The following is a 12725-nucleotide window of genomic DNA, read 5'->3' as shown; positions in this document are numbered from 1 at the left end:
GAAGAAGATATAACAATTATAAATATACATGCACCCAACATAGGAGCACCTCAATACATAAGGCAACTGCTAACACCTATAAAAGAGGAAATTGACAGTAACACAATAATAGTGGGGGACTTGAACACCACACTTACACCAATGGACAGATCATCCAAACAGAAAATTAATAAGGAAACACAAGCTTTAAATGACACAACAGACTAGATAGATTTAACTGATATTTATAGGACATTCCTAAAAACAGCAGGTTACACTTTCTTCTCAATTGCGCATGGAACATTCGCCAGAATAGATCAAATCTTGGGTCACAAATCAAGCCTCAGTAAATTTAAGAAAACTGAAATTATATCAAGCATCTTTTCTGACCACAATGCTATGAGATTAGAAATCAATTACAGGGAAAAAAACGTAAAATAACACAAACACAGGGAGGATAAACAAAACATTACTAAATAACCAAGAGATTACTGAAGAAATCAAAGAGGAAATCAAAAAACACCTAGAGACAAATGATAATGAAAACACGACGATCCAAAACCTATGGGATGCAGCAAAAGCAGTTCTAAGAAGGAAGTTTATAGCTATACAAGCCTATCTCAAGAAGCAATAAACAAAATTGATAAACCATTAGCCAGACTCATCAAGAAAAAGTGGGAAAGGACTCAAATCAATAAAATTAAAAATAAGAAAGGAGTAGCTACAACAGACACCACAGAAATACAAAGCTTCCTAAGAGACTACTAGAAGCAACTCTATGCCAATAAAATGGACAACCTAGAAGAAATGGACAAACTCGTAAAAACGTATAACCTTCAAAGACTGAACCAGGAAGAAATAGAAAATATGAACAGACCAATTACCAGTAATGAAATTGAATCAGTAATCAAAAAACTCCCAATAAAGTGGGATTTAACCTAGGGATGCAGGAATTCTTCAATATATGCAAATCAATCAATGTGATACAGCATATTAACAAACTGAAGAATAAAAACCATATGATCATCTCAATAGATGCAGAAAAAGCTTTTGACAAAATCAACACCCATTTTTGATAAAAACTATCCAGAAAGTGGGCATAGAGGGAACCTACCTCAACATAATAAAAGCCATATATGACAAATCCACAGCAAACATCATTCTCAAAGGTGAAAAACTGAAAGCATTTCTTCTAAGATCAGCAACAAGGCAAGGATGTTCACTTTCACTACTATTATTCAACATAGTTTTGGAAGTCCTAGCCAGGGCAATCAGAGAAGAAAAAGAAATAAAAGGAATACAGATTGGAAAAGAAAAAGTAAAACAGTTACTCTTTGCAGATGACATGATAGTATACATAGAGAATCCTAAAGATGCCACCAGAAAACTACTAGAGCTAATCAATGAACTTGGTAAAGTTGCAGGATACAAAATTAATGCACAGAATCTCTTGCATTCCTATACACTAATGATGAAAAATCTGAAAGAGAAATTAAGGAAACACTCCCATGTACCACTGCAACAAAAAGGATAAAATACCTAGGAATAAACCTACCAAGGGAGACAAAAGACCTGTACTCAGAAAACTATAAACACTGATGAAAGAAATTAAAGATGATACCAACAGATGGAGAGATATACCATGTTCTTGGATTAGAAGAATCAATATTGTGAAAATGACTTTACTACCCGAAGCAATCCACAGATTCAATGCAATCCCTATCAAATTACCAATGGCATTTTTTACAGAACTAGAACAAAAAAATCTTTAAATTTGTATGGAGACAAAAAAGACCCCAAACAGCCAAAGCAGTCTTGAGGGAAAAAAACGGAGCTGCAGGAATCAGACTCCCTGACTTCAGATATACTACAAAGCTATAGTCATCAAGACAGTATGGTACGGGCACAAAAACAGAAATATAGATCAATGGAACAGGATAGAAAGCCCAGAGATAAACCCACGCACCTATGGTCAACTAATCTATGACAAGGGAGGCAAGGATATACAATGGAGAAAAGAAAGTCTCTTCAATAAGTGGTGCTGGGAAAACTGGACAGCTACATGTCAAAGAATGAAATTAGAACACTCCCTAACACCATACACAAAAATAAACTCAAAATGGATTAGAGACCTGAATGTAAGACTGGACACTATAAAACTCTTAGAGGAAAACATAGGAAGTACACTGTTTGACAAAAATCACAGCAAGATCTTTTTTGATCCACGTCCTAAAGTAATGGAAATAAAAACAAAAATAAACAAATGGGACCTAATGAAACTTCAAAGCTTTTGCAAAGCAAAAGAAACTACAAACAAGACGAAAAGACAATCCTCAGAATGAGAAAAAATATTTGCAAACGAATCAACGGACAAAGGATTAATCTCCAAAGTATATAAACAGTTCATGCAGCTCAATATTAAAAAAACAAACAACCCAATCAAAAAAATGGGCAGAAGACCTAAATAGACATTTCTCCAAAGAGGACATACAGATGGCCAAGAAGCACATGAAAAGCTGCTCAACATCACTAATTATTAGAGAAATACCAATCAAAAGTATAATGAGGTACCACCTCACACCAGTTAGAATGGGCATCATCAGAAAATCTACAAACAACAAATGCTGGAGAGGGTGTGGAAACATGGAACCCTCTTGCACTGTTGGAAGGAACATAAATTGATACAGCCACTATGGAGAACAGTATGGAGGTTCCTTAAAAAACTAAAAATAGAATTACCATATGACCCAGCAATCCCACTACTGGGCATGTACCCAGAGAAAACCATAATTCAAAAAGACACATGCACCCCAATGTTCATTGCAGCACTATTTACAATAGCCAGGTGATGGAAGCAACCTAAGTGTCCAACGACAGATGCAAATATCGTATATTAACGCATATATGTGGAACCTAGAAAAATGGTACAGATGAACCGGTTTGCAGGGCAGAAATTGAGACACAGATTTAGAGAACAAACGTATGGACACCAAGGCGGGAAAGCGGCGGGGCGTTGGGGGTTGTGGTGTGATGAATTGGGCGATTGGGATTGACATGTGTACACTGATGTGTATAAAATGGATAAAAAAAAAAGAAAGTTTGGCTAAATTTATAAGGAATTAACAGTATGTCATTGCTGTTTTAAATACCAGTTCTTTGATTCAGTCATCTGTTTAGGCGATTTAAATGTTGACAATGCTCTAATTAGAACTGGTTGACTTCTAAGAATTGAAGATTTTTTAATACTTTAGTTTCTATCATAGTTTTTACATCTTGCAGTTGCTATTAGATTCAAGGCTGTTTTAACAAAGAAAGGTAGGAAATGGAGCCTCCATGGAACACTCATTACATGCCTAGCACTATTCATGGCACACTGCAAATCCAAACAACACCACAATGAGTTAGAGATTATATCCCTTTTGTAATGAGGAAAAAAAAAAAGCTGAGAGATGTTGAGCAACTTGTTGAAGGTCACACAGCCCTGGTGGAGATTAGCTTCTTTTCATTTTAACTTTCCATTGTGAAGAATTCCAAGTATACATGAAAGCAGAAAAAATACTACAATGAATGACCACATTTTCAATGACTGCTAACCTTTTACTATTGCTTCATTTCCCTGAATATTTTTGCTGAACCACTTCAAATTAAATTACAGATATCATGACATTTCACCCTTTAATACTGCATCATATACCTTTAAAAATTCTCCTACATATCCCTTTTGATTATCGCACCTAACAATATAATAAGTCCCTCATATTATCTAATATCTAGTCCTGATTCAAATTCCCCAATTCTTCCCCAAATATCTCCTATAGCTTCCCCCCTCCAAACCAGAATCCAAACAAGAATCATTAATTGCATTTGTTTTTTTATGTCTCTAAATCTCTTTTAACCTAACCAATCCACCCCCACTTTTTTCCATAACATTGACTTTTTGAAGAGACCAGGAGGGGAGTCTTGTAGAAGGTCTTCACATTCTGGATCTGTCTGATGGCACCTCCTGGTGTTGTCTGACTTATTTTTATAGTCAATGTGATTCCTATTAACCCATTGTTAGATCTTAAGATTCGGGTTAAACGTTTTTGGCAAGACTGTTTCATAGGAGATGCTGCTTATTTCACATTCACCATATCAGGTGGCACACATCCAGCCATCCCACCATTAAGGATGCTGGTTGGATCACTGACAGCTGGATCCCTGGAGGGGATATATACAATGAATTGTATGGGAACGTTTGTTCCTTTGTGATTAACAAGCAATCTGTGGGTGAGCTTTGGTATCATGTAAATATGGCAAATGAAAATTTAAAAAAATAAGCATCTTCATGGTTTTAGCTCGAATTGATGATCCTTGTCAGAATCATTATTTTAATATCACTAGCATTATCAACTTTATCATTCCTTCTACTTTATTAGCTAGGATTCGTTTGAAGAACACATTCTCCTGAAGAATATACAGTTAGTATGTCGCATGTCTTAAGAAGAGCTTTACCTCCTCAACTGGATGAACTATAGTATCCCTTTAAAAGGAAGGGAAAGTACTGAATGTTTTTCCTTATAATTTTCAATTTTCTAAGAATTTGGTCACTTCCATAGATGGCAAGTGAGTTGTTTTGTGGTTGGTGACGTGTTTTGTCTTAGTTTTGATTTCTTTTTCTTGATCATCCTGTTAGACTCGTGGATTTTTATATTCAGTAATACAAATTTTATTTTAATAGCTCCCTGAAAATAAGATTCAAATAGTGGTTTGTCTCAATTTCAATTACACTGTTCTTTTATTACATCATCATCTCATAAAGTGTCTCATGGTTGAAAAACTCCACAGAAGATGGGAGAATCATCTTTTATTTAGCTAAAGTTTGAATATTAATTTTAAGGCTTGTGAAGCTGAAAAAAGGATAAAGATGTAAGAAGTGGTTCTGTGTTTTTAAATCCTAGTTCTAAATAGTCCAAACATCAGTGATTATTCAAAAACTGGGAAATTAAAACACAGATCATGAAGCAATTAGTCATAACCTCAAACAAATACACAACTAGAATTAAGAGTCTTTGGGCAACAGATTATGACAGTTAAGAACTGTTCTTACATTAGAGTTCTTAAAGTTAAGATAATATATTTGGAAAGCCTCAGATTTAGTGATCATCTTATGACATCTTAATCTTTAATTGTTTATCTTTTATGAATAAATCAAATTTCAAAATACATCTAAAGAAAAGATTTTATAAATTAAAGTCTGATTACTATCAGAACTCAGGAACTCAGATTAATTTGTATATTTGCAGGGGACCAATAATAAAAAAAAGTGGGAGAAGATATAAATTACTAAAAAGTTTGATTAAAAAGAATGCAACTGTATTTTAAAATATGCCAAATATGTTATTAATCTTGTATTTTATTATATACTATTAAGTAATAAAATTATTATATTAAAATATTCATTTATTTAGTCAACCTGTTTTCCTTGAAAATCCCTTTAACTATTTTACCATATAAATATTAACTTTAGGTCAACCTATATTGATTAGCATAATTTGTGACTGAGTGGAATCTAAATTAGTGAGTTTTAATTTGCCTTTTAGTTGTTTTTTTTTTTGTTTGTTTTTTTTGCGGTACGCGAGCCTCTCACTGTTGTGACCTCTCCCTTTGCGGAGCACAGGCTCCAGACGCACAGGCTCAGCAGCCATGGCTCACGGGCCCAGCTGCTCCGGGGCATGTGGGATCTTCCCAGACCCGGGCACGAACCCGTGTCCCCTGCATCGGCAGGCAGACTCTCAACCACTGCGCCGCCAGGGAAGCCTGCCTTTTAGTTTTTAAGGACATATAATTTAGAGTGTATATCACAGTATTTTAGAAGCCTAAAACTTAGCTCTTATGGGAACTAAAAATTCATTGTCAAGTCAGATTTTAAGTCTGTGTATGTTTTGCAATTTCCAAAATTAAAAATTCAACTTCATATGCTTTCAAATGCTTGTTCAACATGTATTATGAATGAGCTCTTCTTGGAAAAAATTGAAGTGTGTTTCCTTTACAAAGTTACATTAATCACAGTTCCTCAAACCTCAGAGTGCTGACCATCCTTTTTCTTTCCCCCAGCTTTTGAAAGGTATAACTGACATAGCATTGTGTAAGTTTAAGGTGTACAATGTGTTGATTCGATACACTTATATCTGGCAAAATGATCATACTGTAGCCTTAGCTCACACCTCCAACATGTATATAATTTCCATTTCTTTTTTTGTGGTGAGAACATTTAAGATCTACTGACCATCTTAATCTACATTTAACTTAAAAATGAGAATTTAGAATAGGTACATTTCAAACCACTATGCTACTGCTCTACCTACACATGCAAGTCAGTGTCAAATTCTGTGATGATCTGCAGGCTTCAACCTCAAGTTCAAGAACAGAGCAATACAAATCATTTTTATTTTTATTTTTTTAAATTTTTATTTATTTTATTATTTTTTATATTTTTGTGGTACGCGGGCCTCTCACTATTGTGGCCTCCCCTGTTGTGGAGCACGGGCTCCGGACACGCAGGCTCCGCCGCCATGGCTCACGGGCCTAGCCACCCCGCAGCATGTGGGATATTCCCGGACCGGGGCACGAACCCGTGTCCCCTGCATCGGCAGGCGGACTCTCAACCACTGCGCCACCAGGGACGCCCACAGATCATTTTTAGATCACTGATGCATAAGGAGTTTTGGCTTGTGTAGAGTTTTTAAAATAACCTTGGATGCAGAATTTTATTATAATTATAATTTAATTATAATAAATAATTATTTATAATAAATTATATTTTATGAAAAGTGTATATTTTTCTGATTTCATTTTTCAACTAAAAATATTATTTCAAATAAAACTTTGTGCATTGAATATCATTGCAATCCAGCAGCAACAAGCATTGTATCATTCTTTTAGTCTGAGTCTTTTAAAAAGTACTTAATACTCAAACTTTACTTGCCTCAAAAATTTCCCAGAACATCATATAAGGCCATTTTATTAGTCTTTCCCAAATAATGTAAAAAAAAGTCCAGGGCTCATTTTTTCTTATGACAAATTAAAACATTTCTCCAGTTAAAAATCTTAAAGGGGGGCTTCCCTGGTGGCGCAGTGGTTGAGAATCTGCCTGCCAATGCAGGGGACACGGGTTCAAGCCCTGATCTGGGAAGATCCTACATGCCGCAGAGTGGCTAGGCCCGTGAGCCACAATTACTGAGCCTGCGCGTCTGGAGCCTGTGCTCTACAACAAGAGAGGCCGCGATAGTGAGAGGCCCGCACACCGCGATGAAGAAGTGGCACCCACTTGCCACAACTAGAGAAAGCCCTCGCACAGAAACGAAGACCCAACACAGCCATAAATAAAAATAAATAAATAAATAAAAATTAAAATCTCCCACTTTATTAAAAAAAAAATCTTAAAGGACAAGTTTCTTCTACAATTCATAGCTTAACTAAGATCAAATTTTTTCCTCTACGAAAAATATGGCAAACTATTTCTATGTCTGTAGTAAAAACTCCTGCAAGAGTTGTAAAGGGTCTCTGAAAGAGAGGGGTTAGACACTCAAAAGAGAGCAAAATCTGATTACCTTAGATAGTATTCAATATCTAGAACCTTAAAAAATGTTATCAAAGCCAGAACCTGGGAAATCACACAAAATTTGTTCACTGAGATATCCTAATCTTCAAAAATTCCAAAGAAGGGTCAGCATATGAGACAATGTCCAGTGATAAAAGGGAAAAAAGCCCATTCTATCAATGGCTACAATTCAGAGACTGTCTCTGAGGAGACCAGTCACTGCCAAGACTGCCATTTCGGGAGGCTCCATCCTGGGAGGCTCCACCTCCAACAAAACTGAAATCATAGGGGCAGGTGTACAAGAAACAGAAACAGGAAATATCACAGTTTCCTTCCTCCCTCTCTTTCTTTCTTTCAGCCCCAGGAAAGCAAAATCAATCTAAAATAGGAAACTTCCCTGATGTTCCACAAAACACTACCTTATTTGGCAGTTGAGGGCTGAATGCAGAGCCCATATTTTTAATATTAGTTTGAGCTGGAATTTAAAATATCAGGTAAAATAAACTAAAAACTGAATTACAAACCAATGTCAGGATTTTGCACAACAATATGAAACATTAAATAAGGAGATGCAATTTGTTTTTTAGGAAGTCAGATGGGACAGAAAGCAAAGGGACTATCTATCAAAGATTCCTTTTCTTTGTATCGTTGGGTACAGTTTCTTGATTTCCATGGAAAACGTCAAGCTGTAATTACCAACTTTTCGGAGCTCAAAGGAAGATTCAAACTGGTGCCCAGATGCCAGGAGGAGGACCGCATAATTAATTCCTGACTGTAGTGTTGGCTCAGATTCAAATGCCTTTTTGAACCTATAAGAAAAAAAAACACACACACAAATGTACAAGTTTACTTTTTCAGTCATGAAACTTTGAGTTTGCAATAGCTTCTGTTTACGTAACTCCAAGGCCTGAGCAAGTAAAAATATTCCACTGGCCTTCACCCCAGAATCTAGTGTGCTATTAGGATTTAATGCTTAAGTGACTGTATACCCTCACCCTCAGCAACATGGCATTCCCCCCACTTAACTCAGCCTCATCATAGCATCTCCAGTCTTTAAAAAAATCCTCTCTTCAAACTCTTCCAGAAATGTGAGAGAGCGTGTGTGTGCGCAAACATGTGTAAACAGTGAAAATTTAAAGATAAGAACCCTGTACATATTTTTAAGTGGTTTTTAAAAGCTTTAAAAAGACACAAAGCAAAAAAAATATATATATATATATATATATATACATATACACAAAACAATGAGGAAGATCATTTAGGTAATATACTGAGACAATCACTTCCATAAGAGTGATACAGAAATGCAATAAAGAATGTCAATTGCAGTAAGAAATTAAGGAAAACAGAGATTGTGCCTGTGCATACTAATTTTGGCTCAAAGAGAATGAGAACACTTTTCTGAATATGCATGAAACTGAATATCAACATTTAAAAACGTTTCAACATTTGAAAAGATTTCAGTGTTTGTACATCCCCTGTATTTTCAAGGTAACACTTCCTAGGTTCCATTCAAGGGTCTCCTCACATACGTCATTTAACAGGTAACAATATTCAATATTATTTCATTTAAGAGCATGAAGAAGAACAGAATTAAAAGAAATGCCCTAGTGACTAATAGAAACTGAGCCAAACATGAAAAATGAAATAGCTATTTAAAAAAATCAGATCAAGGAAAATATAAAGACTAAATACCTAATGAATAACCATTTAATGATACAAAAAAAAGGATACCTAGGGAATAACACATTAAAATTCCAAGATAAAGGCATTCTTATTAAAATCATTAACTGTGAAACTGAAGGATGGGAATTGACAAAATGGCAGCCAGCACAATAATGTACATTAAAGTATATTCTTGGCTTTTATATACACTTGAAGTTTTCCATAATTTAAAATGGTAAGGTAAACTTGAAAAGAAAAGTACATCTTTTCTGAATATTGAGAATCATGTGCCCTTTTTAAGGGTCTTACTTTTTAAGCAAAAGAAGTGTCTCTGAAAGGAAACAAAAATCAAATAAGTATTAATCTTAACTAGTTGGCTCGAATAGTTATGTATGTGAAATAAGAAAAATATATTTCCAACTGCATCACTGTTGCTGATTAAAAAGCATTTTTATCTCTCCAGAAGTACAGGTGTTTCCCAAATCTAAAATGGAAAAAGCATGTACCCAGACTGCTGATATCCAAAGCAGGTCATATCAAGGAAATACATGATTTATAAGTCTTAGACTCATATAAGACCCAAAGGTCATTGTGTTTGTTCAGAGGCAAGTAGAAGGTCCCAGTAAAAAAAGATATAGGAGAAGAAAGGAGTTAATACCTTTCTTTCTACCAATACTTTATAGTTTCTACAAATTCATATCAAGATACATAATATTTTTCAACAAATAAATTCTTTCATTTCTCCTGAAAGAAAAGAACATGGAATAGTTCTCTTCAACATATTCAAAGGAAGATGCAGAAAGCAAGATAACACCAAGTCAACCAATAAATATTGACTAAGTGCTTCCTATGTGCCAAACTAACCAAAATGAAAAATTTGGCTTATATCTGTTTTTCTGTTACCATAAATAATACATTTAAAAATATTTTAACCAAAATATAGATGCAATAAATTAATAATTTATACTTTTGATGTTGATGGCTCACAGCACTCCATAACAATAAGCTGGGTATTGAGGAGAAGGTCTTAAGGAAGTGGGAATTCTCACAGACTGTAAAAGTACATTAGTATAGTATTTCTTGGCAGAAATTTGCCAATATCTATCAAAAATTGTAAAATATTAAAAAAAGCAATGCATACCTATTGACACAAGATTTCCATATCTATGGGTTTATACTAAGAAAAAACATTAACTATGTAATCAGAAATTTGGTTACAAGAATATTTGTTACAAGATGAAAAAGTACTTCCTAAGTTTCCCACAATATTATAAAATGGAATATGGAATAAAATGTATTCCGAATGTTGGAAAGCTATGTAACTGTTTAAATTAGAAGAATAATCAATGTCAGGGGAAAATCTGAGTTTCCAAGCAAGATGTAATAGTATACTTGGGAGCCGCCATCAATCCTGCTACAACAACTAGGTGGGAAAAAGGATGTACATCAAAAACATATTTTTATAGATACTGGAGATCTATGGAAGCAACAGCAACAACAAAATCACTGAAATAAAATTCCGAACAGGGAAGTGTCCTACCAAGGAGAGCTGAATTGCTTTTGTCACTATAGGGGCATTTGCTGATTCCAACCATAATATTAAGCATACGCTTGGCATAAGCAGAGAAACTCTACCTATTTGAAACTCTACCAGGGAAAGAGAAACAAGTGGATTTCCCGATAGTTGCATGGGCTGGCATGACAGGGTGAAACCTGGAGGAACCGCAAATGCGCAGCCGGTTTTCTCCACAGGACATTTGTTGAATGCTGGCTATATGGGCAGTTGGGGATGAGGTATGGCTGGAATGGCAGTGAAATATGAAGTCCAGTAGTACTTAGGAGTAAAGTGTTACTTGAGGGAGGAGACTGGAACAAATAGAGGGCAATCTCCTGCAAAGTCCGGAGCTGTATAATATAAGAGAACAAAGAGTCTAACTCAAAACTCGAAAGGGCAGTTATAAAATCTTCCACAGTATTTAAGGGATAAGAAGATAGAGCCCTGCTTGGCTCTCAATCAAAAGCTGAGGGCGGTCACATCCATGAAGCAGGAACAAAACAGAGATAGACAGGGTCAAATAAAACTGAAACCCAGGATGGCAGAGAACTCACCAAAAAAGATACCCCACATCCAAAGACAAAGGAGAAGCCACAATGAGATGGTAGGAGGGGCACAATCACAGTAAAATCAAATCCCATAACTGCTGGGTGGGTGACTCACAGACTGGAGAACACTTATACCACAGAAGTCCACCCACTGGAGTGAACGTTCTGAACCCCACGTCAGGTACCCCAACCTGGGGCTCCGGCTACGGGAGGAGAAATTCCTAGAGAATCAGACTTTGAAGGTTAGTGGGATTTGACTGTAGGACTTTGACAGGACTGGGGGAAACAGAGACTCCACGCTTGGAGGGCACACACAAAGTAGTGTGTGCATCGGGACCCAGGGGAAGGGGCAGTGACCCCAGGGGAGACTGAACCAGACCTACCTACTAGTGTTGGAGGGACTCCTGCAGAGGCGGGGGGGTGGCTGTGGCTCACCGTGGGGACAAGAACACTGGCAGCAGAAGTTCTGGGAAGTACTCCTTGGCGTGAGCCCCCCCAGAGTGTGCCATTAGCCCCATCAAAGAGCCCAGGGAGGCTCCAGTGTTGGGTCGCCTCAGGCCAAACAACCAACAAGGAGGGAACCCAGCCCCAACCATCAGCAGTCAAGCGGATTAAAGTTTTACTGAGCTCTGCCCACCAGAGCAACAGTCAGCTCTACCCACAACCAGTCCCTCCCATCAGGAAACTTGCAAAAGCCTCTAGATAGTCTCATCCTCCAGAGGGCAGACAGCAGAAGCAAGAAGAACTACAATCTTGCAGCCTGTGGAACAAAAAACACATTCACAGAAACATAGACAAGATGAAAAGGCAGAGGGCTATGTACCAGATGAATGAACAAGAAAAAACCCCAGAAAAACAATGAAATGAAGTGGAGATAGGCAACCTTCCAGAAAAAGCATTCAGAATAATGATAGTGAAGATGATCCAGGACCTCGGAAAAAGAATGGAGGCAAAGATCGAGAAGATGCAAGAAATATTTAACAAAGACCTAGAAGAAATAAAGAAGAAACAAACAGAGATGAACAATACAATAACTGAAATGAAAACTTCAATAGCTGAATAACTGAGGCAGAAGAACGGATAAGTGACCTGGAAGACAGAACGGTGGAAATCACTGTTGTGGAACAGAATAAAGAAAAAAGAATGAAAAGAAATGAAGACAGCCTAAGAGACCTCTGGGACAACATTAAACGCAAAAACATTCCCATTATAGGTGTCTCAGAAGGAAAACAGAGAGAGGAGGGACCCGAGAAAAAGGTTGAAGAGATTATAGTCGAAAACTTCCCTAACATGGGAAAGGAAATAGCCACCCAAGTCCAGGAAGCGCAGAGAGTCCCATACAGGATAAACCCAAGGAGAAACATGCCGAGACATATAGTAATCAAATTGGCAAAAA

General features: G+C 36.6%; 1 protein-coding gene across 4 annotated transcripts in view; it reads right to left on the bottom strand.

The window, feature by feature from the left end:
- Positions 1-12725, bottom strand: part of MAP3K5 (mitogen-activated protein kinase kinase kinase 5) — a 232293-nt gene that overhangs the window by 98059 nt on the left and 121509 nt on the right. For all 4 annotated transcript variants that reach the window (XM_028494405.2, XM_024122625.3, XM_028494403.2 and 1 more), the window contains one exon: positions 8258-8370. In XM_028494405.2, coding sequence (XP_028350206.1) covers positions 8258-8370 — 113 coding nt within the window. The remainder of the gene's footprint in view (positions 1-8257; positions 8371-12725) is intronic.

Source organism: Physeter macrocephalus, chromosome 10, assembly GCF_002837175.3.
Source record: "Physeter macrocephalus isolate SW-GA chromosome 10, ASM283717v5, whole genome shotgun sequence".
NCBI classification, from domain to species: Eukaryota; Metazoa; Chordata; class Mammalia; order Artiodactyla; family Physeteridae; genus Physeter; species Physeter macrocephalus.
Note: the sequence above shows the minus strand (reverse complement) of the source record. Positions and strands in the feature narration are given on the sequence as shown.